This window comes from Ceratotherium simum, chromosome 16 (assembly GCF_057802395.1).
Source record: "Ceratotherium simum simum isolate JZ-2026a chromosome 16, ASM5780239v1, whole genome shotgun sequence".
In the NCBI taxonomy this organism is placed as follows: Eukaryota; Metazoa; Chordata; class Mammalia; order Perissodactyla; family Rhinocerotidae; genus Ceratotherium; species Ceratotherium simum.
The window spans coordinates 56,573,474-56,597,659 of record NC_141915.1 but is presented as its reverse complement, the minus strand read 5'-3'; the positions used below and the strand labels follow the sequence as shown (position 1 = coordinate 56,597,659).

The 24,186-nt window shown below is 60.1% G+C and overlaps 2 protein-coding genes across 5 annotated transcripts; one reads left to right on the top strand and one right to left on the bottom strand.

Annotated features, from left to right (window-relative positions):
- Window positions 1–1,126: 1,126 nt before the first annotated feature.
- On the top strand, window positions 1,127–19,371 carry EVPL (envoplakin). Its single transcript, XM_004432781.3, has 22 exons — window positions 1,127–2,845; window positions 5,229–5,328; window positions 5,699–5,853; window positions 5,954–6,080; window positions 6,893–7,018; window positions 7,228–7,266; window positions 7,416–7,577; window positions 7,656–7,763; window positions 7,961–8,056; window positions 8,984–9,109; window positions 9,572–9,718; window positions 10,023–10,177; window positions 10,337–10,434; window positions 10,726–10,898; window positions 12,393–12,571; window positions 12,656–12,794; window positions 12,926–13,119; window positions 13,476–13,626; window positions 14,330–14,413; window positions 14,541–14,651; window positions 14,757–14,849; window positions 15,601–19,371. Exons 1-22 carry the CDS (start codon window positions 2,745–2,747, stop codon window positions 19,039–19,041), a joined length of 6,105 nt encoding a protein of 2,034 aa, XP_004432838.2. The 5' UTR covers window positions 1,127–2,744; the 3' UTR covers window positions 19,042–19,371.
- A 246-nt stretch (window positions 19,372–19,617) lies between these two features.
- On the bottom strand, window positions 19,618–24,180 carry CDK3 (cyclin dependent kinase 3). Of its 4 annotated transcripts, none has more exons than XM_087441645.1 (8): window positions 24,083–24,180; window positions 23,304–23,429; window positions 22,937–23,089; window positions 22,735–22,855; window positions 22,471–22,641; window positions 22,276–22,377; window positions 21,794–21,997; window positions 19,618–20,343 (listed from the first exon to the last, which is right to left on the bottom strand). In XM_087441645.1, the coding sequence occupies exons 1-8, from the start codon at window positions 24,178–24,180 to the stop codon at window positions 20,218–20,220; spliced, it is 1,101 nt and encodes a 366-aa protein (XP_087297771.1). In that variant the 3' UTR covers window positions 19,618–20,217. The 4 variants fall into 4 exon arrangements, with proteins under 4 accessions (XP_087297771.1, XP_014644767.2, XP_004432837.3 ...); XM_014789281.2 differs by having other exon boundaries at window positions 22,937–23,014; XM_004432780.3 differs by lacking the exon at window positions 24,083–24,180 and having other exon boundaries at window positions 22,937–23,014; window positions 23,304–23,731.
- Between the last annotated feature and the right edge of the window lie 6 nt (window positions 24,181–24,186).

The following is a 24,186-nucleotide window of genomic DNA, read 5'->3' as shown; positions in this document are numbered from 1 at the left end:
AAAAATACACTTCATTTAACTCAATATATGCAAAATATCATTTTGATATGTAATCAATATAAAAAATTGTTAATTAGATATTTTACATCCCTTTTTCATACTAAGTCTTTGAAATCCCGTGTTAATTTTACGCTTACAACACATCTCAATTTGGACTGACCACATTTCAAGTGCTCAAGAGCCACGTGGGGCTCGTGGCTGCCGAGTGGGACAGCGCAGATCTCCCCCGAGGCTGTCAGTCCCATTCTGGCCTTCTAAACGAACTTTTCTTTCTCGCATATTTAAGACCCTACTTCTTTCTCTCTTTGTCCCTATCCTTTCTCCTGATCTTTAGTCTGGGGGCCAGGGTCACTGCCATCTGAATGGGAGTATCCTGCAGTGACGAGCCGCCTCAGAGAGCCGGGTGTTCTGCCTGCTGCACGGCAGCCCTCATCTGGGGAGCTGGGGTCTGATTTGATGGCGTTAGACAGTCACACCAGGAATTCACCTCTTGTTTTTCTTGCAGTAAATCAGTTAGCCTTAATCTCTGGGGCGTGTGAGGGCCCCCTATGGTGCTCATTTATTTCCAGGAGGGCAGGAGGCAGGAGGCAAAGCTCAAATGTTCCAAATCTCAGCCTGGCTGCCTTTTGCTCCCTGCCCTCCACCCAGGGGCTGCAGCCCTCTCCCCTGCCCAGCTCAGCGGGGCCTCGCCCCAACCCTGCTCCTGTTCCCACAGCTGGAGTCTGGACATCTCCACCTCATCCCTGGGCCCTCACCTCCAAAGACTACCACCTCCCAGGAAGGAGCCTGGAGTTCTTGGGGAGGCGAGACAGTGGGCTGAGAGCTGAGGGCTGCCATCACCTGCCTCCTGTCTTGGTTCTCCTGTGTGTTGCCATCACTTGCCCAATTTCAAAGATAAGGAAGTGAGCCCACTCTCGGGTTTGAAATGAGAGGCTGGCATTCAGGGCTGGCTCCTGGACCTTGCAGCCATTTAAACAAATGTTCTTTTTGAGAACAGTTGATTGCAGGCATGCCAGTAGTGGTTAGAAGAAAACTGTCACCTAGGAGTAAAGTGGAGAGAGGGGCTGGGGCAGAGGCTCAGTGGCCTCTGGGTCTGGGCCTTCCGTCTCTGGCTCCATCTCACTATCACACAGCTGGGATGGAGCAGAACGTTGGAGGCCACTCTGCTTCACTGTTGCTACTTGTTCTGTCAAGGCCTCCTGCTGCCGTCCCCACCCCCACTGCCACTGTCAGCCCTTCCCCTTCCAGGACAGGTGACTCCTGTGTCCCCTCTCCAGGGCCAAGTTCAGTGGCTTGTCCATGAGATGCAGACAAAAAGGACTCAGGCCTTTTCTCTTCCACTGGGGTATGTGGCCAGTCTCAGGCCTCTGTCCCTGGTCCCCCCAGTCTGCTGGGACCCTTATCTCTTCTGCGGACATCTTCTGCCCTCAGCTAGACCTGCCAGGATGTCCCAGTGCTCTGAACCCAGCATGCCTGCATCCCTCCTCTTTGCTCCCCCTCAAACTCTCCTTCCACCAAAACTGTAATGGTTCTGGGGAATGACTCCAGACCTGTAGAAGGGGCTTCTTGAGCTGGGCCAGTGAAAGGAGTGCCTGGAAATGAGGGTACTCACCTGCTGCTTGAAGACCCTGGGGGCCACCACAGGAGAAGGCAGCTACCAAGATGGCCCTCAGTGTGAGGAAGAAAACCAATAAACTGGCACCATTGTTACCCACTCCATCTAACCTTAGAAAAGCCACCAGGGGCCACTTCTGGGAGGAGGAGAGGCGGGCAGGAAAACCCAAGTACAAGGGGTTCCCAGGGGGCTCAGCCAGACCCTGGGCTCAGCAGCACCTGAAGGCTAATGTGAGGAGTTCCTGGAGAGGGGTCCAGGGGGAGTCCTGGCTCCTCTGGAGCTGATCTGAGAGTCTGAGAATCTTCTGAGGATCCCAGTGACGTGCCTCCTACTGCATCTGGCCCCAGAACCTCGGACAGATGGGACGACGCTGAGCCAGCCAGGAAGATCGAACGGTGGGACTGCTGGTGGTGCCCACTTTAAAAAATGTACCTTGTGCCAGTGAATGCCCCCTCACTGCCCCATCATGTTGGTGGAGAACACGGAGCAGACACCTGGATGCCCTGGTGGTGAGCAGAGAGCCAGGGCCCTCCCACCTGCCCCGGGCTGGAAGGGAGTGCCCCACCTCCCCCAGCGGGGTGAGAGCCATGGGTGGGGACATGCCTGATAGCCGGGCAAGCTGTGCTGGCTGGAGGTGTTTATTAACCCGAGCTCGAGCTTTAAGGCTGGGCCTCTGTCCCTGAGCCTGCGCGTGTATGCATGCCTCTGTCTGCCTGGACTCCTGTCCCTCCTGGGCCCAGCTATTTCCCCATCTGGGTGTGATCACTGCAGGCTCCCTCTGGGCGTGTGGGTGCAGCAAGTCCAAACCTTCTCTGGGAGTCAGGCAGGCTCGGGGCCCCGCCCTCTGGGCTGTGCCCTTTCCTCCCCAACTGGTTGTGCAGGAGCGGGCGTGAATGTGGGTGAGTGTGTGTGCATGCGCGGCAGCCCTGGCCCACTGCTCGCTGCTTCACCTGCAGGGAGGGGCCTCTCAGAAACTGCCTTCCCAGTGCCCGGCTGCCCCACCTTGCCAGAGCCCAGCTGAGCAGCCAGCAAGGACGCACGCCTGCTACCCGCCACCTGCCTGCCTGCCCACCTGCCTGCTGCCCACACCGGCCGAGCCCAGCCTGAGCCAGCTCCTGCCTTTACGACGATGTTCAAGGGGCTGAGCAAAGGCTCCCAGGGGAAGGGGTCTCCCAAGGACTCCCCAGGCAAGGGATCCCCAGCCAAGGGCTCCCCCAGCAAGCACAGCCGGTGAGCAGGGCTGGGAGAGGGGGGCCGGGGCGAGGGGGTGGTGCCAGGCCCAGGTGCTCCAGCCCAGGACCAGCCCAGTGCTGGCATTTGGTGTCCTGAGGCCAAAGGGCCCAGGGATGGACTCTCTTCTTGGCCCAGACTGAGCTCCAGCCTCGCAGGAGGCCAGAAATGGCCTAGGGCTCCCCACATTCTCCAGGGGGCCCTGAGGGCCAGGAGTTGAGGCCGCTCTGCAGGAGACATGCTAGACGGGGGCCTGAGCAGCTGCCTTCCTCTGCTGAGAGGCTGGGAGACCAGAGGGCCTGGCTCCCTGTTTGTGGCTCTGTCCTCAAGGCTCCCCTTGGGCTGGGATGACCCTTGGGACTGGGGCACAGGGTGGGCAGAAGGACTGAGGCCAGAGAAGCCGAGCGGGGTGGGTGGCACCTGGGTGCAGGGAGGCAGGGTTGTGCTCCCTCACGTCCAAGCTGCAGCCTTCCCCACACGGCTCTCACCTCAGGCCTTGAGAGTTTTGTTAAAGAGTTGGGGTAATTCCTTTACCATGTGGGTGTGTCGCGGGGGTGCTGGGGGAAAAGAGAGGGACCTGCGGGCCTGAGACATCCTCAAAGCCTCACTCAGTTCACCCAGCTCTCTGCAGGGCCCAGCCTGCCTCCCACGGTCTGCAGACAGACTTGGCCGGACTTCTTCCCGCCTGCTGGCCATCAGCCCCCTCTGCAGGGTGGAGGTGGCAGCTAGCCTGGGGTCCCCAGTGTGGGTGTTGAGATCAGAGTGGAGATGAAAGGCCCATTACCCTGATAGGGATCAGCAGGACAATACCATGGCTGGGCTTCTGGGCAGACGGGAAAATCAGCAGTTAAGACTCTCACTGGAGTGACCTGTCCTCCCTGGGGCTCCTGAGCCCCGCCCAAGGTGGAGTTGTTCCTCCTGGTGGGACCAGCCCTCCCAGGAGGCCCCGCCTGAAGACAGGGTACCCAGTGCTCAGGACCTGCAGCTCCCTGTCCCTAGGCAGGCTCTTGGGCAGTGCTTTCCTGGCCTGGCACAGCTCGGTCCACACCACCCTGTCCTCTTGCTGCAGCCCCCAAGGAGGGCTCGTCAATCCCCTTGTGTGCAATACGCTTGTTCGATACATACTTATTGAGCACCTTCTATATGCCAAGACTGTTCTAGTGGCTGGGGATACCACCATTAACAGAAGGACAGGTCCTTGCCTTCATGGCGCTAAGATTCTAGTGGAATAGAAACTAACACTTCCTGGGTGCTGACTGCATGGGCTCTCTCTGGACACTTCAGATGGATTAGTTCTCTTAACACTCACAATAGCACGGTGAAGTAGATATAATTAAAGCCCCACTTTACAAGTGAGGAACCTTGGACATAGAGAGGCTAAGTAACTTATCCAAGGCCACACAGCAGTAATGATGGAAAATGATCAGACCCAGGCTGTCAGGCCAGGGTTCTTTCAGACTGTGTCTTTGCTGGCACCACCCCTCCGGCTGAGGGGCTCCTCCTTTGACCCTGGTTCAAGGCCCAGCTTGTGAAGCCTTCTCTTTCCCAGGCCTGCAACTTCACGGGATGCCATGCTCTTGAGGCTTGGACCACTCTGCCTTTTACTAGGTCTGCTTGACCCTCCAGGCCCCAGAGAGTGAGCTCAAGCACATGGCAGGTGCCCTATAGAGGCTGCTGAATGAATGCATGGAAAAGGACCCTGGGACCTGTTCAGGCTCATCCTCCGCTGCTGGCTGTGTGACCTGGAGCAAGTCAGGTCCCAATTTGGGCTCTGAATCCCTGAGTCTGGAAAATGTTGGAGTGCCCCAGCAATCTCTTGGCCTCCCCCTGCCCAATGCTGTGTGGCTCCTCCAGATGGTTGGTAGCCTGGGCATAGGCAAAGCTCGGGACAGTGAGGGGAGACAGGCTGGGGTGGGAGGAAATTGAGACGGCGGGCATGATGTTGCTCCCCTGCCCCCCCGTCCAGCCCACCTGCCCCTCCCCAATGCTGTCTCGATATCTTGGGTATTAGCAGCTGAGCTGGTGATTCACTCACTCCTGGGCCACCGGCCCACCAGGGAGCTGGGCGGGGTCGGGAACTCACTGCCAGGACAGTGAGGTCAGCCTGCTCCACAGCGCCACATACACCTGGGACCCCCATTTTCTGAATCTTCATATGGGGGCAGCACCCTCTCCCCCAGGACAGGGCATTTCACAGCCTCCTGCAGACCAAGACCAGAGCTCTCAGGATCTTGGACTCCTCGCTCCCGGGCAGTGAGCCTGGTGGCAGGGCGAGACGGGACAGGGAGAGGCAAGGGACCCCACCCGAGTGGGTAGACCTCTGCCTAAGGGGAACAGAGAGGCCTTTTCCAACCACGCTGCCCCTGTCCCCTCCACCCACCAGAGCTGCCACCCAGGAGCTGGCCCTGCTCATCTCCCGCATGCAGGCCAATGCCGACCAGGTGGAGAGGGACATCCTGGAGACCCAGAAGAAGCTGCGGCAGGTGAGGCCTGGGGGGCAGATGGCTGGGCGGGGGGGCATGGTAGCCCACTGTCATGCCTGGTGGTCCCTGGTGTGCCCACTGGTCATGGTGAAGGTGGGAGAGTGTGGCCTGTCCTTCACTGGCCACTCCCCAAACACACAGTGGGAGAGAGGTCGGCGTTCCTTCTCAGCTGGGCTCCCAACTTGGAGGGTCAAGGGGCCCAGGGGGTGCTCAGGCCTCCTCCCCTGTGTCCTTGAGCCCACCCTGCAGATGCCCTGGGGCTGGCCCTCTGCTGGTATGGGCATCAAAGTTGGCCAGTGCAGCCAGCGTCCCTCAGGGTGGGGCTCAGGCGGCAGTGACAGGCAGCGAGGATGCTATCCCACACCCGCAGGACCGGCTGCACAGCGAGCAGAGCCAGGCCCTGAAGCACCAGCAGGAGGCAGGCCGCAGCCTGAAGGAGGCCGAGGTGCTGCTGAAGGACCTCTTCCTGGACGTGGACAAGGCCCGGCGGCTCAAGCACCCGCAGGCCGAGGAGATCGAGAAGGAGTGAGTGGGGTGGCACTGGGGTTGCGGCTCAGTGATGGAGGCGCTGGGGCCCCCAGGGAGCTCAGGCCCAGCCCTGACCTGCTGGCCGCCTCTTTGGCAGCATCAAGCAGCTGCACGAGCGGGTGACCCAGGAGTGTGCGGAGTACCGAGCCCTGTACGAGAAGATGGTGCTGCCACCCGATGTGGGGCCCAGGGTCGACTGGGCACGGGTGCTGGAGCAGAAACAGGTCAGAGGCCATCCTCAATGTTGGAGACACCTCAAGGAGCTCAAAGTCACGCCTGGCAGCGATCAGCGAGCAATACAGAGCTGTGCGTCATCAGGGCCTGACAGCGTGCTTGGACTGGGGGTGGTTAGGGGTCTGGGAAGGGAGAGAGAAGAGCAGACAGGGCAGTCAGGGAAGGCTTCCTGCAAGAGGAAGCTCAGAGGCCTCAGAGAGGAGAGAGGGCTCGCTTGGATTGGGGTTGAAGTGGTGAGGAGAAGACATTCCAGAAAGAAGGGATAGAGGCTCCTGCCCAGAGGAAACCATGGGTGCGATGGGAAGTGGGGTTTCCTGGGCAGGTGGGCAGAACCAGGTCCTGGGCACCCTAAATATTGGGAGCTTTGATGCTCCAACAGAAGGAGTGCCAGGATGACAATGCAGGGACAGTGGGGAAGGTATGGGCAGATCAGGGCATGCACAGGCTCCCAGAGCCTGGCTGGAGCTGTCCAGGCAAGAGGCGCTAAGGCAGGGGCTGAGGAGGAGGGAGGACAGAGTGGGGAGACTTTTCAGAGGCTGAGCCCCAAGTCCTGGGGACCGGTGGGATTCAGGGACTACAGTCACGGTGATGCTGAGCCCTCAGCCAGGGCCACTGGAGAATGGCATGTCCCCCAGGATGAGCTGCCAGCTGTTCACCCAGGCTGCTTACCTGGCCTGTCCACCCTCTGCCCAAATGACCAGCTTTGCTCCTGCTGATGAGAACGTGGGGAGGGCACAGGAGGGCACGGGAGGGCTCCTGCCCCAGGCCCTGCGGTGGAGCTGAGCAGCCAGCTCTTCTGCAGAAGCAGGCCAGCGAGGGCCAGTACGGGCCGGGCATGGCGGAGCTAGAGCAGCAGATTGCCGAGCACAACATCCTGCAAAAGGAGATCGAGGCCTATGGGCAGCAACTGCGGAGCCTCATTGGACCGGTGGGTGAGCTGTCCTGGAGGTGCATCTCTGCCTGGGCCTAGCCCCAGCCCCCCTTTCACCCATCAGAGCCTCAGTAGGTCCGGCTGGCCCTCTGGGGTGAGGAACAGAGGAGGGGGGCACAGTAGGTCCAGCATGTGGGGTGCTATACCCTCCGCCCTATACCTCGCCTCTCACTGAGACTGCGTTTTCTTCTCCTTGGTTGAGGCAGGACGCGGCCACCATCCGGAGCCAGTACCGGGACCTACTGGTGAGCAGAGGAAGGGTGGGACCAGCTGGCTGGGCTGGGAGCGGGGCAGGACCTGGCTGCCTGCACCTTTGACGGGGCCAGCATTTCAAGGTACAGCCTGATGGTGCCCTTTGCTACTCCTCTCCCTCCCCACCTCTCACCGAGCACAGAAGGTGGCCTCGTGGCGTGGGCAGAGTCTGGGCAGCCTGTACACACACCTGCAAGGCTGCACGCGCCAGCTGAGCACCCTGGCCCAGCAGCAGCACCACATCCTGCAGCAGGACTGGAGTGACCTCATGGCGGACCCCGTGGGCGTGCGGCGGGAATACGAGGTCGGGGGGGAGAGTGGGGGTGGTGAGGGGAACAAGGACATCCTCATCCTCACTGTCCGCTCCCCGACTCTCCCCTAGCACTTCAAGCAGCATGAGCTGCTGAGCCAGGAGCAGTGCGTGAACCAGCTGGAGGACGACGGGGAGCGCATGGTGGAGCTCGGGCATCCAGCAGTGGGGCCCATCCAGGTGCGAAGGCCCAGACACTCCCCGCTGCTTTGGGGACCCACACTCCCTCCATGGGGGGCTTCCCAGGTGGGCTGGGGAGAGGGAGAGGGAGACACGGCCCACATCGGGGACAGCGGGCAGGCTGGCTGAGTGGGCAGTGGGCAGGTAGATGGACCATGGCAGAGAATGGTCAGAGGGCTCCGTGCTGCTGTCCTCAGACCCACCAGGAGGCCCTGAAGATGGAGTGGCAGAACTTCCTGAACTTGTGTATCTGCCAGGAGAGCCAGCTGCAGCATGTGGAGGATTACCGCCGGGTAAGCCTGTAGGCAGGGCTGGGCTAGGGGGGTCAGGGCCGGGCAGGGTGGACAGGGGTGGGTGGCCACCAGGGCCCGGGCTGGGGCAGAGGGGTGCATGGAGGACAAGCTCGCATCGCGGGAGACAAGGCATCTCATAAAAATGACTAGGTTCCAGAGGGAAAATAATGTCACAAACATTCTCAACAGGGTGATATTGCTCCCAGGAGGTTGAGAGTTGGTTCTTATGGGAGAAAAAAATGTTACTCTTTTTACGCATAAACTACAGATATACATACATAAAAAGGATATACAGTGTATCTGTGGTATTAAAATTTCATGGAGATGTGGGGAAATTAAAGAAAAAAATCTGAAAAGGCTCCTTAGGGAACAATAATGAAAAAAGCGTGGAGAAACATGGAGATCATGTACAACAGGGACTTTTTTTGGCAATTTCCACCCAAAATGTTGTATATTCTTCGAGAGAGGCAAAAGCCAAGGAGTTTTTTCTTTTTTTTTAAGGGCCTTTTCCTGTATCACCACAATACCGTTATCACACCCACGGACAATAATTCTGTAACATCACCCAACCGTGGTGTTGTTTCTTTAAACACATTCCCAGCCCCTACTCTGAGGCGCCATGGGCACCCCTGGGGTCCTGGGCGGGACAACTCCAGGTACTGGAGGCAGGCAGGGAGGCCACCGCACTTCACTGTGCAGGGAGGACGAGAAATAGTGTGTTATGACACCAAAAGAAATGAAGTTGAGTGAACCACAAATGCCCCGCACACGGAGCGCTCCAGCTGGAAATGCCCCACCGCCCGGGGAAAGGTCGTGGTGTGGGGGCGAGTGGCAGTTTGCATTTAGCAGGTTGGGTTTAGCCGGTTTGCAGGCTCGGCGGGCAGCAGGGTGCCCCAGGCTCCGCCCTTGACCACCCACCAACCTCAGTTCCAGGAAGAGGCCGACTCCGTCAGCCGGACTCTGGCAAAGCTCCACTCCAGCCTGGACACCCAGTACAGCCCTGCCCCTGGGGGCCCCCCGAGTGCCCCCACAGAGCTGCTACGAGAGCTGGAGGTGAGACAGCCCCACCCAGCCATCTGCACCCCACTCCTGGGAGTGGGGCCTGCCCATGTGTCAGGGCCTCCGCCTCCCAGGTACCTAGTCCTGCCCTGAGGCCCGGCCTGGGGGGCAGAGAAGGGGGTCTGCTCCAGGAGGAGGAGGCAGATCTGTTACCAGCAAGCCCTTCTCCTCCCTGGACAGCAGTTCCCTCATCTGTAATGTGACAGGAGCAGCCCAGGAGAGCTCTGAGGCGCCTCCAGCTCCCACTCTGGAGGCCTCATTGAAGCTGGGCAGCCCCACTCCACCCCAACCAGCAGAGTCCAGGATCCTGGATCCCCAGAAGGGGCGCCTTTTACTTTGCCAACTTAGAGACCCTGTCTTCATGAAGGCCAGGCTTCTCGTCCTCTTAAGGGGGCGGGTATGAGGCGGGCTTCGAATGGAGCCTGGCCTGAGCCCCCTCTGCCTGGGACCCCACAGGCAGAAGAGAAGCAGCTGGCCGTGGCCGAGAAGACCATCGGGGACCTGCAGCGGCAGAGCCAGGAGGTCGCTCCTCTGCCACAGCGCAGAAACCCGCCACAGCAGCCCCTGCATGTGGACAGCATCTGCGACTGGGATGCCGGAGAAGTACAGGCTTGACTGCCAGACCCCTTGGCCCTGCCTCATCCTTGATCCCTCCCAGGCCCCCTGTAGGGCCCCACCCAGCCTAGCCCCCACTGCCCCTTCCAGTCCCACTCCAGTCCTACCTGCCCCAGCCCTGTCTCTGGCCTGGCCCTGGCCCTACCTCAGCACCTCCCACTTCCACTGCTGCCCCTGCCCCAGCTCCTGTCCCCACCTGTCCCTATCCCCAGCCCCTACCCCATCTTGGCCTTGGTCCCTTCTCTGGCCCCTGCCCCTGAGCCTGCATGAACCCCTCCCCACCTGCCCCCAGGTGCAGCTGCTGCGGGGTGAGCGGTACACGCTGATGGACAACAGTGACCCTCATACTTGGGTCGTGCAGGGCCCCGGCGGGGAGACCAAGCATGCCCCGGCTGCCTGCTTCTGCATCCCAGCTCCGGACCCTGAAGCTGTGGCCAGAGCCTCCAAGTGGGTCTGCCTGGGGATAACTCAGGGGCAAGAGGCAGGCTGTGGGCACAGACCAGGCCCTGTGGTGTTTGAGGTCGGGCCTTTGCTTGGACCGGTGACTGCTGGGCCAGAGGGGAGAGAGAGGAGAGATGTCCTTCTCTGATCTCCTCCTCATTCCAGGCTGGCCTCGGAGCTGCAGGCCCTGAGGCAGAAATTGGCCGCAGTCCAGAGCCACATGAAAGCCAGTGCTGCGGAGCCCTTATGGCCTGGCCAGCAGGGTACGAAGGGTGGCCGAGGACCCGGGGGGTTTTTGATAGAGGGAGTAGATTCTTACTTTGGCCACTGCGGGGGGCTGAGAGGGCAAGGGTGACCCTGGATTAGGGACTTCTGCTCTGGGGATTCCATCTCTTGGGTTGGCAAGCCTCTAGGGCTGTCTGTCACTCAGTTAGGCCCTGCCCATCCCCCCCTCACCCTATCCCACACAGGCCCCTTGGCAGGAACTCAGGAAGGGGCCCCTCAGGCAGATGTGAGGTAGGCCCTGGATCCTCACCGGCTCCCTATGCCCCCAGCTCCGACCAGCTCAGCCCCAGCTGACCCACAGGCCCAGAAGCTCCTGACACAGATGACCCGGCTGGACAGGGACCTGGGGCAAATAGAGAGGCAGGTGCTGGCCTGGGCCCGGGCCCCGCTGAGCCGCACCACACCACTGGAGGACCTGGAGGGCCGCATCCAAAACCAGAAGGTGGGTGAGAAGGACAGTTAGGATAAGAAAAGGTCCGGCCCTGGGGATGCACAAACTAAAGATGAGACAAGTGTGGGAGCAGCCACAGGGACCCGAAGAGGCGGAGGGGAGTGGATAGTCCAGGGCTCACACAAGCTGGTTCCCATCCTGGCTTCTCTGCTGACCAGCTCTGTGACCTTGGGCAATTCACTTAACCTCTCTGGGCCTTGGTTTCCTCATCCCTGAAAACACGCACAATCATACCCAGCTTATCTGGTTGTCCTGGGGATGCAGTGCAGTAAGGCTCAGGAAGGTTCTAGTAGGGGCAAGACCCAGAATAAAACCCCTGTGACCCACACCCAGGAGGTGTCCTGCCGAGGGTCCTGAGAGCAGCAAGGAAGCCTGGAGCACCTCAGGGTAGGGGGGTCCTCCCTGGAGAGGGTGCAGAGTGTGTAAACGTGACCACCAAAGGACGCGTCCTCTGAAGTGCTAATAAGGGAGGCTGTTCGGGTTATAGCCTTCCAAACTGGTTTCTACTCAAATATATTGTTTGGGTTTTGTTAAAAATTTGCATCATGTCCTTCGCATGATTGTGCAGCTTGTCATTTTCACTCCACGATATACTGTCGCTATTTGGAGGTAGCATTCCAGCCGGGCGGTGGGAGAGGGCTCCCCAGGTGGGAAAGGTGGTGCAGGCTGGGTCCAGGAGGCTGACTTTGAGATGGAGATGGGCGTGCAGGGCATTTATTAGGGAGTCTCATGGGTGCAACACCTGTAGGGTGGGGGGAGGATGCAGGAGTGCAGGTGGCACCGTGCAGTAGTCTCAACAAAGGCCTCTGCCGACCCCAGGGGGAGCTCTGGGGCTGATAGGAGTCTGGACCTCTATGCCCCACATTAAGTCCCTGGTTACAACTGCCCTGGGACATGGTGGCTCTCTTGAGCCCAGGCCACCCCCAACTAGGTCCTTGGGTTTTGAACTCACAGCATCTACCACATCAGGGGTGTTGTGGGTCCACGGGAAGCCCAGCTACACTGGCAGGTAGGCAGTGTGTAGCACAGAGCTGGCACCAATGACGTACAGAATGGATGATTGAATAACTGATAAAGGAATGAACGAAATAACCCCAGGTGGACAGAGCGACCCCAAGTGCCTGACCTGGAGTGCCGGGGTGGGGAACTGACAGTTTTGTGAACAGGATAGTGATATGAAGACCAAGATGGGCAACTGCGTGGCTGGCCCTGCTAAGCTCCTGACACACCGGGTCTCATTTCATCCTCCCATCAATCGTTCTGTAGATAAGGAGACTGAGGGTCAGAGAGGTTGACCTGCCCAAGGTCATCCACGTGGGGACTATCGGGGCCAGGACTGTTCCCAGATCTCTGGCCTGAGCCCAAGCACGTACTCACCACACTTTCTGGCCTCTTGGGCAGAGTTAGGTCAACCTGGCAGGAAGGCTGGGCAGAACCCACCTGCCCAGAGCAGGGATCCCTGACCCCCACCCTGCCCCGCCCCAGGGCATGGCCCAGCGGCTGCAGAGCCTGGGAGCAGAGAAGGAGGCGGCCCAGCAGGAGTGTGAGGCGTGTCTGTCAGTGCAGCCTGCGGGCCCCGCCACCCTGCACCTGCCCGTGGCCCTCAACAATGTCAAGAACAAGTACAGAGACGTGCAGGTGCTCTGCAACCTCTATGGGGAGAAGTGAGTGCTCTGGGGACCAGGCCGCTGGGCAGGGCAGCACAGGTGTGGCCGAGGGGGTGTCTGACCCTTGGCCATCTCTGGCAGAGCCAAGGCTGCCCTGGGTCTGGAGCAGCAGATCCAGGAGGCGGACAGGGTCATCCGAGGCTTCGAGTCCTCCCTGACGCAGGAGGCCCCCATCCCTGCTGGACCCGGCACACTGCAGGAGAAGGCCAGCGAGTTGCAGGTGAGAGGCCAGGCGGCCTCCTGGCAGGAGGGGGGCACAGCCTGACCAAGCATTCGGGGGCAGCTGGGGGGTGGATGTGGCATCTCACGGAACCATGAGGGTGCATCGTGCTGTGTCCCCTCCTCCCCCAGCGCCAGCGGAGGGAGCTGCTGGAGCAGCAGGCCTGCGTGCTGGGGCTGCACCGCGAGCTGAAGGCCACCGAGCACGCATGTGGTGCGCTGCAGAACAATTTCCACGAGTTCTGCCAAGACATGCCTCGCCAGCAGCGCCAGGTGCGGGCCCTCACCGACCGCTACCACGCTGTGGGGGACCAGCTGGACCTGAGGTGAGTGGTTGGGCCATCGGGGCCCATGGCGTGCCCCCACGGTGCACGGGTGGTGCTGCTGACAAGCCGTGTGACCTTGGACTTGTGACTTCACCTCTCGGAGGCTCAGTTTCCTCACCTCTGAAATGGGGCAACTCCAGCACCTACCTCCCAGGTGGTGCCTGGCAGAGACTGTCCAGTCCATCTCTGAATGCCCAGCTCCAGCACAGGGCCAGACTTAGGGGATCAGCATGGCAGGTCACTCAGGCCTCCTGACCTGTCCCAGGGAGGGAGGCACCACCAGCCTCCTCTGTGCACCCCTCACCTGTCCCCCGAGGGCAGTTCTCACCTCTGCCCGGGGCCTCATCCTCCTGCAGGGAGAAGACAGTGCAGGACGCCGGCCTCACCTACCAGCAGTTCAAGAACTGCAAGGACAACCTGAGCTCCTGGCTGGAGCACCTGCCCTGCAACCAGGTGCGGCCCAGCGACGGGCCCAGCCAGATTGCCTACAAGCTGCAGGCGCAGAAGGTGAGGGGCTGGGGCTGCAGGTGACCTGGGGGCAGGTCAGGCCCCTGTCCAGAGCTGGGGCCTCAAACCATGTCCATCTCCCTGGCCGCCTCCCCCACAAGGAGAGCTGCCTGTGCACGTGTGGCCCCCTGGTGGCTAATGTGCTAAGAGACCTCAAAGCTCAGACCACAGAGGCCTTGGACCCCCCCGTCCCCGATCCCCTCAAAATGCTCCACTTTGCCCACAGAAATGGCCAGCCCACCCCTGTCTGGTCCAAGGTGGACAGGGGGCTTTATGCTCCTGGGAGTTCCAACTCCCTCTGCATCCTCTTCCTCATACTTGCAAGGCCCCTACTACACAGAGGCTGTGGTACCACCTGGCCTCCGGCAGCCCACAGTCTGGTGAGGGCGGCCGGTGCATCTCAGGCTATGATGCTGATAAGCGCGTTGGTGGAGAAGCCAGAGCGCTGTGGGAGCCCACTGCAGGACACATGTAGGAGTGACGGCAAGCTGTCTGCAAGGAACAACACCCAAGCTGAGGCCTGAGGAATAGATAGGGGAGCCAGGTGGAGGGGGTGAAATGTCCCAAGCAGAGGCCATGGTGGGTCAGAGGACGGTAACCCTTTCTGCTCCTGAGCCATGTTGGCTGTCTGTGGCCCTGGAGGCGCCCGGCTGAAGGAGAGTCTGGATGAGTGGTGTTACCTGACTCAACTCTTTCCTGGCAGAGGCTGCTGCAGGAGATCCAGAGCCGAGAGCAGGACAGGGCCATGGCGTCCCGCCTCTCCCAGGACCTGCAGGCGGCTCTCCAGGTAAGTGCTTTCCCTTCAGCTTGTCCCTCTTTATCCACCCGCCTCCTTCCCTCTGCCAGTCCCCTGCCCCCCAACCTCCAACCTCCCCCACTGACCACCACCCTATTGTCCTTTCCTCCCTGCTTAGGACTACCAGCTACAGGCAGACATCTACCGCTGCTCCCTGGAACCCACGCAGGCAGGGTCAGCTCCTAAGAGACCCCGAGTGGCTCCCCTGCAGGAGAGCATCCAGGCCCAGGTGAGAGGAGACCCCACAGGGCTCTGTGTCCATTGGCACCAGCTCTAAAGCCTCTGAGGTGGGAGCTGACCCTGCCCTCCTTCTCCCTCCCTTTGGCCACTCCAGGAGAAGAACCTGACAAAGGCCTATACTGAGGTTGCAGCTATGCATCAGCAGCAGCTGCACCAACTGGAGTTTGCCAGAAAGCTGCTGGAGAAGGTATGGGGATGATGCCCACTCCATTCCCAAACTAGATAGCCTGGCCCGGCCATTGACCTGGCAGTCTTCCCTTCCTCCTCACCCTACAGCCTGCAGCCCCAGGGCAGGCTCAGTGGCCTGAGGCGGGTGCAGTTCCCTGCCTCCCCCAGTTCTCTCCCCAACAGCTCTTACAGGTTGGTATCCATCTCAGAGTTAGGCCCTGAGATGTCATTCAGGGAAGTCACAGCTTAGCCACTGGGCCGTCCCCCAGTGGGGACAGCAGAAAATCCCCACAAAGTTTTCAGCCTTAGGACCCAGCTACAGTGGGCAAGAGGCCACCTAAGTCTCTATCCTTGGGAGACCAGGAGCCAGAAGCTCTCCACGACTCTTGGTGACTGGCCAAGGAACTTGCCAGCTTTCTCCTACCCAGAGGAGTACTCCAGCATCCCCGGAGGAGTATGGGCCCATTTCTGGGAGCCTGGATGGAGGGGAAAGGGAATGGTTTGGAAGGGAGAACCTGTCGCTGTTGCATGTCCTAGTGCAAACTCAGCCTGAACACTGCCTTGCATCCTAACATCACGGGGTTAGTGGGTTCTCTCAAAATCCTGCAGCCAAGCATCTCAGGTCTTCAGCTCCACCTCCAGGGACCTACCAGGAAGTCTCAGGAAGCAGCAAGGATCTCTGATCTCGGTGGTCGGGGCAGTGGGAATGGGGCTCATCCCTTTCTTCCCCCTCCCCCTAGTGCTCTCCCCTTCTTCCTCTCACTCTGCAGAAGGAACTCAGTGAGGACATCCAGGTGACCCATGATGCACAGCAGGGGTCCGAGAGCCCAGCCCAAGCAGGCAAGGAGTCAGAGGCCCTGAAGTCCCAGCTGGAGGACGAGAGGAAGCGGGTGGCCCAGGTGCAGCATGAGCTGGAGGAACAGAGGAACCAGCTGCTGCAGCTGAGGACCCAGAGGCCCTTGGAGAGGCTGGAGGAGAAGGAAGTGGTGGAGTTCTACCGGGACCCCCAGCTAGAGAGCCACCTGTCCAGGGTGAAGTCTCAGGTGGAAGACGAGGGCAAGAAGCGGGCCGGCCTGCAGGCAGACCTGGAGGCGATGGCCCAGAAGGTCATCCAGCTGGAGGGCAAAAGGAAGGCCATACAGCCCCACCTGCTGACCAAGGAGGTCACTCAGATTGAGAGGGACCCAGGCCTGGACAGTCAGGCGGCCCAGCTCAGCAGCAAGATCCAGCACCTGCGGGAGGAGAACACTGCTGTCTTGGCCCGGCTGGAGGAGCTAAAGAAGGAGCTGCTGGCCCTCGAGCAGAAGAAAGCAAATGTGAAAGAGAAGGTTGTGGTGAAAGAAGTGGTCAAGGTAGAGAAGGACCTGGAAATGGTCAAGGCAGCCCAGGCTCTGAGGCTGCAGATCGAGGAGGACGCTGCACAGAGGAAGGGGGCGGAGGAGGCCGTGGCCAAGCTGCAGGCTCGCATTGAAGAACTGGAGAGGGTGATCAGCGCCGTGGAGCCAAAAGTGATCGTGAAGGAAGTGAAGAAGGTGGAGCAGGACCCAGGCCTTCTCAAAGAGGCGTCCCAGCTGAGGAGCCTCCTGGAGGGGGAGAGGAGTAAGAACGCAGCTCTGGCCAGGGAGCTGCAGGAACTGCACAGCAAGTACAGCGTGGTGGAAAAGCAGAAGCCCAAAGTGGAGCTCCAGGAGCGCGTCAACGAGATCTTCCAGGTGGATCCAGAGACGGAGCGGGAGATCACGCGGCTCCGGGCCGAGCTGCAGGAGACTGCCAGCAAGAGGAGCAGCACGGAGAAGGAGGTGGAGAAGCTGCTGCCTGACCTGGCGGTCCTGCGGGCCCAGAAGCCCACAGTGGAGTACAAGCAGGTGACGCAGGAGGTGGTGAAGCACGAGAGGAGTCCCGAGGTGCTGCGGGAAATCGACCGCCTGAAGGCTCAGCTCAATGAGCTGGTCAACACCAGTGGGCGGGCCCAGGAGCAGCTCATCCGGCTGCAGGGGGAGCGTGATGAGTGGAAGCGGGAGAGGTCCAAGGTGGAGACCAAGACAGTGAACAAGGAGGTGGTGCGCCACGAGAAGGACCCGGTCCTGGAGAAGGAAGCCGAGCGGCTCCGCCGGGAGGTGAGGGAAGTGACCCAGAAGAGGCGGGCCGCCGAGGACGTGGTCTACGAGCTGCAGAACAAGTACCTGCTGCTGGAGAGGAGGCGGCCCAAGGAGAGGGTGGTGGTGCAGGAGGTGGTGGTCACCCAGAAGGACCCAAAGCTCCGCAAGGACCACAGCCGGCTGAGCCAGAGCCTAGACGAGGAGGTGGGCCGGCGGCGGCAGCTGGAGAGGGAGCTGCAGCAGCTGCGGGCCGCTGTGGAGGAGAAGGAGGGCCTGCTCAGCTTCCAGGAGGACCGCAACAAGAAGCTGGCTGTGGAGAAGGAGCTGCGGCAGCTGACCTTGAGGATCCAGGAGCTGGAGAAGCGGCCCCCTGCAGTGCAGGAGAAGATCATCATGGAGGAGGTGGTCAAGCTGGAGAAGGACCCGGACCTGGAGAAGTCCACAGAGGCCCTGCGGCGAGACCTGGACCAGGAGAAGACCCAGGTGATGGAGTTGCATCGGGAGTGCAAGAACCTGCAGGTCCAGATCGATGTCCTCCAGAAAACCAAATCACAAGAGAAGACCATCTACAAGGAAGTGATCAGGGTGGAGAAGGACCGGGTGCTGGAGGGTGAGCGGTCCCGGGTGTGGGAGATGCTCAACAGGGAGCGCGCAGCCCGGCAGAACCGGGAGGAGGAGGTGCGGCGCCTCGGGGAGCGGATCGATAAGGCCGAGGTACTGGGGAGGACCTGGTCCCGGGAGGAGGCCGAGCTCCAGAAGGCCCGGGACCAGGCGAGCCAGGAGTGCAGGCAGCTGCAGCAGGAGCTGCACGAGCTGGAGAGGCAGAAGCAGCAGAAGGTGCTCCACCTGCAGGAGGAGTCAAAGCTGCTCAGCCAGAAGACGGAGAGTGAGCGGCGGAAGGCGGCCCAGCGGAGCCAGGAGCTCTCGCAGCTTGAGGCGGCCATCCTCCGCGAGAAGGACCAGATCTACAAGAAGGAGAGGGCCCTCCGGGACCTCCACACCAAGGTGAGCCGGGAGGAGCTCAACCAGGAGACTCAGATGCGAGAGACCAACCTTTCCACCAAGATCTCCATCTTGGAACCTGAGACGGGGAACGACATGTCCCCGTATGAGGCCTACAAGAGGGGCATCATCGATCGAGGCCAGTACCTCCAGCTGCAGGAGCTCGAGTGCGACTGGGAGGAGGTCACCACCTCAGGCCCCTGTGGGGAGGAGTCTCTGCTCCTGGACCGCAAGAGCGGGAAGCAGTACTCCATCGAGGCTGCCCTGCGCTGCAGACGCATCTCCAAGGAGGAGTACCATCTCTACAAGGACGGCCGCCTTCCCATCTCCGAGTTCGCCTTGCTCGTGGCGGGGGAGACCAAGCCCTGCTCCTCCCTCTCCATTGGATCCATCATCTCCAAGTCCCCACTTGCCTCCCCAGCCCCCCAGAGCACAAGTTTCTTCTCCTCCGGCTTCTCTCTTGGGCTTGGTGATGACAGCTTCCCCATTGCCGGGGTCTACGACACAACCACAGACAACAAATGCACCATCAAGACAGCCATGGCCAAAAACATGCTAGATCCCATCACCGGGCAGAAGCTGCTGGAGGCCCAGGCGGCCACGGGGGGCATCATGGACCTCCTCAGCCGGGAGCGCTACTCTGTGCACAAGGCCTTAGAGAGGGGGCTGATCGAGAACACCTCCACACAGAGGCTGCTCAACGCCCAGAAGGCCTTCACTGGCATCGAGGACCCCATCAGCAAGAAGAGGCTGTCAGTGGGCGAGGCCGTCCAGAAAGGCTGGATGCCCCGAGAGAGCGTGCTTCCGCACCTGCAGGTGCAGCACCTGACCGGGGGACTCATCGACCCCAAGAGGACAGGCCGCATTCCCGTCCTGCAGGCTGTGCTCTCTGGAATGATCAGCGAAGAGCTGGCCCAGCTCCTGCAGGACGAGTCCAGCTACGAGAAGGATTTGACAGACCCCATCTCCAAGGAGCGGCTAAGCTACAAGGAAGCCATGGGGCGCTGCCGGAAAGACCCCCTGAGCGGCCTGCTGCTCCTCCCAGCTGCGCTGGAGGGGTACCGCTGCTACCGCTCAGCCTCCCCCACCGCACCGCGCACCCTCCGCTGATGGGGGCCAAGCAGTCACGGGGAGTGCGTGTGAGGGGGAGGGTGGGATGCATGCCCCGCTCGCCCAGGAGCAGCCTAATCCAAGGGGGTGGGTCTTCCCTCTGTCTGATGGCTTTTCTATTACTCGAACATTCGCGGTGTTGGGCTCGCTCCCCTACCTGTGGTGGTCCAGAACCAGAGATCAGCAGATCTGTTCTCTCTCCCACCCCAGTGCTTCCAATAAACTAATTCTCCTGGTGTCTCCTTCAGATTTGGGAACGCAGAATCGATTTGTCTGGGGCATAAGCACAAGGGACAGCACTGCTTGGGTCCTTCCCAGGTGGGGAGTGGACATGACCAACTGGCCCTGCCTAGGAAACAGGGTGCTTTCAGAGGGCTACGGCTCCTTTGACTTGGGGGCGGGGGCGGGGATACACTGGCAGGTCATGGAAGGCGATCATGGATTGGCCCCTTCTTCCCTGCCATCTCTGCACCGGGTCCTTCAGGGTGCACCAAGAACTGTCTCCAGTCCTCTGTCTACCTCCCCCTTGTTGGCAAGTCCCTGGTGTCACCCCTGAGCAGAAAAACACTGGAAAACTCAGGAATGTGTCATTTTTATTTCCTGCTCTTAAAGCCAGAGGCAAACAAATGTGAGCAAATCCTAGGTGATGAGACAACTACTTAGAACAGCCACACACATCTCGACCTCCCCTGGGATCAGGAAAATATCCTGTCTCTCCCTCCCCTTGCTCCCTGTTTAACTTGGGACTCTTAACGCAACTCTTCCCCCAAACATTTTAAATCCAAAAAGACCAGCAGGGGGCACCCTTTCCCTCAGGGTCTGGCCGGGCAGCTGAGAGCCCGGGAGGTGAGGAGCACCAGGAGGCAGCCAGGACAGGCTTCCTGCTCTCCTTGGTACCTGTTGTTCCAGTGCCAGGGGGCCCAGTCTCTAACATACCCCCTTGTGCACAGAGCTTCTGTGCCCCCATCTTGAAACGTCACCGTCTAACCCAATAAACAACACAGGAACTCGCTAACCTGCTGGCAGGACTAACCCAAACTCAGCCCTCTGACGGCTAATGCCAAATTCCTTAGAGTTTTGCTCTCTCCCCAGATATGTTCTTTCTTGGGAAGTGGGTGGGGAGGCAGCTGGGGCAGCAGCTGGAGAGAGGCTTTCAGGCGGGGGCCTTGAGTGTTCTCAACGGCAGAAATGCTCCAGGACACACTGGCGGGGGTCTGGGGAAGTCTCCGTGGACGAGAAGTACGGATGGGCGAGGGCGGCCTTGGCTGAGATCCGCCGGCTGGGGTCGTACTGCAGGAGTTGCTGTGAAGGAAGGAGGAGGAGGAAAGAGATTGGACCTAGGTGTGGCCAGGGCTGGATGGGAATTACCCTCACAGCTGGAGGGCCCCAAGCCCCAAAGTGCTGCCTTCAAACCCAGAACTGCATGAAGCCACCACCTCCCAGCTCACAAGCCAGTTCTGGACACTCCTGGAATCTGGGGACAAAGAATTAGTTCTAGGGCCAGCCCCGTGGCTTAGTGGTTCAGTGCGCGCGCTCTGCTACTGGCGGCCCGGGTTCGGATCCTGGGCGCGCACCGACGCACTGCTTCTCTGGCCATGCTGAGACCACATCCCACATACAGCAACTAGAAGGATGTGCAACTATGACATACAACTATCTACTGGGGCTTTGGGGAAAAAAAGGGAGGAGGATTGGCAATAGATGTTAGCTCAGAGCCGGTCTTCCTCAGCAAAAAGAGGAGGATTAGCACGGATGTTAGCTCAGGGCTGATCTTCCTCACACACACACACACACAAAAAGAGAATTAGTTCTAGTCCAGCCCTGTTGAGTCACCTCCGGTCTCCTTCAGGCTACTGAGGCTGAGTCAGTCTCTCCCCTTCCGTACTGAGGTTTCCAGGCTCCACTTCTGGTTGAGACAGACTTCTCTCTATGTATCAGGAAGTGGGGGCCAAACCTGTCCAGGGAGCATACTTGGGGGGGGCAGGAACTCCAAGTCCCTAAACCAGGCAGGAAGTGGTAGGACCCACTGCCTTGGAGTAGCCAGGATGGAGTGCTAAGAGTCTTGGTTGGAAGTCTATGCCGTCCTGCTGTCATTGGGTTGGTAGACACACACAGACTTCCCGAAAGCTGGACACACAGCCCGAAGGTGAAAATACTGCCCTGCCTTCCTCTGATCCAACACCAGATTAAAGAGAGAAATGTGGCTCTGAGTCTTTGTGGGCAAGAATGGATGGCTCTGGGTGGTTAGGCTTGGGCCAGCCCAAGGGGTCAAGATGATGCAACAGGAGGGTGAGTGAGGACTGTGGCAGGGGCCCAGGCAGCAGGGAACGGCCTGTTATGAACAGCCTCGTGTGAGGAGTGACCGCTGTGGGGAACACTGAGGCAGGAGGGGGTATGGTCCCTGCCTGGGAAAGCTTACAGCTTAGATGGGGTAATAAGTTCCACATAGGAAAATTACCAAGAACACTAGGCAACTAAGAAAAAGGCAAGTATCACAGCATAAAAACAAAGATAACTAGAAGAGAGAAGTTTTAAAAGGGAAGATGAACATTGGACTTATCACGGGACAGGTGTCCAGCTTGAAGAATCATTATGCAAGTTGTGTACAAGGGTCAGAAAAGAGACCAGCTTGGACTAAGAAGGAGCCAGGGTTCCATAAGAGGCTGGCTGACAAAGGGGACACTTCTGGTGGGAGGAGTGACTGGAGACAGGAGGCCTTTCTTGCACTCCCCCGCCTTATACCTTTACCTACCATGAGTAGGTCCTGGCCCTCCGGCTCCAGACTGGGCACAATCTCCTCCAGCCCCTTCCTGGTCCACTTGGGGAAGCTGCCCTTATAGTCAGGCAGCTGGGTGACTCCTGGCCACGTGGCTTCACTGGGTGTCCCCAGGGTCCGAAAGATACGAAAGAGCTGGTCAATCTCAGAGTCACCAGGAAACAGGGCTCTGCGGGTCACCTGGAAAGGGGAAGAGGAGAAAGTGTGGGGTCTACTCCCTTGTCATACAGAATCCATTACCAGGTAAGAGGCCAGACAAGGGAGGCACCTTCAAGATATCTTTCCCAGGGCTGCACTAAGAACCTGGCCTTTGCGGGAATAAGGGCCGCTTCCTCACTCCTTAAGCCAGTCCCAAATACCTCTTAATCTACCTCCAATAGGAGAATCAGGGTCCCACCCCCACCCCAGTAGGACCCTGCCTGTGGCCTCCTGGCAGCCATGTTTGTCCCTCTCTCTACCATCTCTGCAAAGATGCAACCAATGCTCCAGACATCCACAGCTGTTGAGTAGAACTTGCTGCCCAAGAGGATCTCGGGGGCGCGATACCAGAGTGTCACCACCTGTAGGGGCAAGAAAACAGCATCATTCGGGGTGGCTGAGTACACAGGTGACATCCCTTTGGCTGCCTCTCTCTCCCCTTTGTCCTGTGGTACCTCGTGGGTGTAGGTGCGTAGGGGCACCCCGAAGGCTCGAGCCAGTCCAAAGTCAGCCAGCTTGATGGCACCCAACTCATTGATGAGTAGATTCTGGGGCTTCAGGTCTCGGTGGATGACCCGATGAGAGTGGCAGAAATTCACCCCCTGCAGCAGCTGGAAGAGGTAGCTCTGGAACAGCAAGGATGAGAGGGCGCTGGCTGAGCGGACGCGGAGCCGGCTGGGCGGGGCGTTAGCTGGTCTTCCCCGTCCTTCCCTGGGTACCTTCACTAAGTGCATGGGGAGCTCGGAGGCAGGGGTGGAGTCCATGTACTTCTTCAGGTCCTGGCTGAGGAACTCAAACACCAGGTAAAGCTTCTTCTCGCTGTGTACCACGTCCAGCAGCCTGGCCGGGGGACCCCAGTCAGGATGCGGCTCCCAGGTGAACTGGGACAGGCCCAGCTTCCCCGCCTCTTCCCCACCTCACCTGACAATGTTGGGGTGCTTGAGCTCTTTGAGCAGGGAGATTTCCCTGATGGCGGTGCTTGGGACCCCCTCGGTCTCCCTGCAGGAAAGGAGGGCACAGCAGTGGAGGCAGGAGCCAAGAAGTGCACTTCTGCCGGGGGAGTCACCTGTGCTCCTGGACACACACTTATCACCACCAGGGGCCTGGGACAAAGGCCGGTCAGGGTGAGGATGAGTGATGGCTGCACCTTTGCAGCCGCCCCAGTGTAACTGGGCAGCACTCGGACAAGGAGTTGAATGTAAAACCCTGAGACTAGGGATGGATGGGGGATCTCCCGGGCTGTGGGGCACCCCTGGGTGGGGATCTCAGAGGCCATCCCAGCACTCACAAATCCAGCCTGATCTTCTTGAGGGCCACAAGCTGCCCTGTCTCCTTGTTCTTGGCCTTATACACCACCCCATAGGTGCCCTCTCCGATCTTCTCTACCTTCTGGAACACATCCATGTCCGCAGAGCTGCCCGGGGAAACAGACGGCACCTGGGGCATTCGTCCCCCATGTCCAGTGCCCCTGGGGCCTCCTCCAGCCTCCATGGATCACCTACCCAGCCTGCGCTCAGGCCTCCTGGCTCCTGAGGCCTGAGGCCCACAGGGCTCACCCTGCTCTGCCTGCCAGGCCGCCCTGGCCCAGGCCCCACTCCATCCCCCACCCCAGCACATCCCTGGGAACCTGGCTTGGAGCAGGACTGCCCCTCACCCAGCCCAGCCCAGCCCAGCCCAGCCCAGGCTGGAGCCCCAGGCCTCCTTCCCTGCCCGGCCAGGAAGGTGCCCGGCTACGGCACGCAAGAGGGCCCAAACTTCTCAGGCCGGAGCCCCCCGCCCCTGCCCAGCCAGGCCCGGGCTCTGGGGGCAGAAGCCTGCCCAGAAGGGCTGCCTGAGAGGCCAGGGTCAGCTTGAGGCAGAGGTCAGGGGTCAGGAAGGGTTCTGAAGCCGTAGTCCTGCCCTAGGCCACACAGCCAGGGCCAGGAGCTAGGCCCGGCCTGTTTGTGGACGCTCAGCCTCCTCTGAGGGCAGAACCTGGGCAGCGGAAGCCTCTCTGCGTCCTGGGCCTCCCACCCAGACCTGGGTGCCCCCAGCAGCCCCACCTCAGGCCCTCAGCCCACAATTCACCAGAAACCCTGCGCTCCTGCAGCCTTTCTGCCCCACAGACTGCCTGCTCCGCAGCTCCCCCTCCTGGCCCCTGCCGGCGCTGCACCACGTGCACACATAGCAAG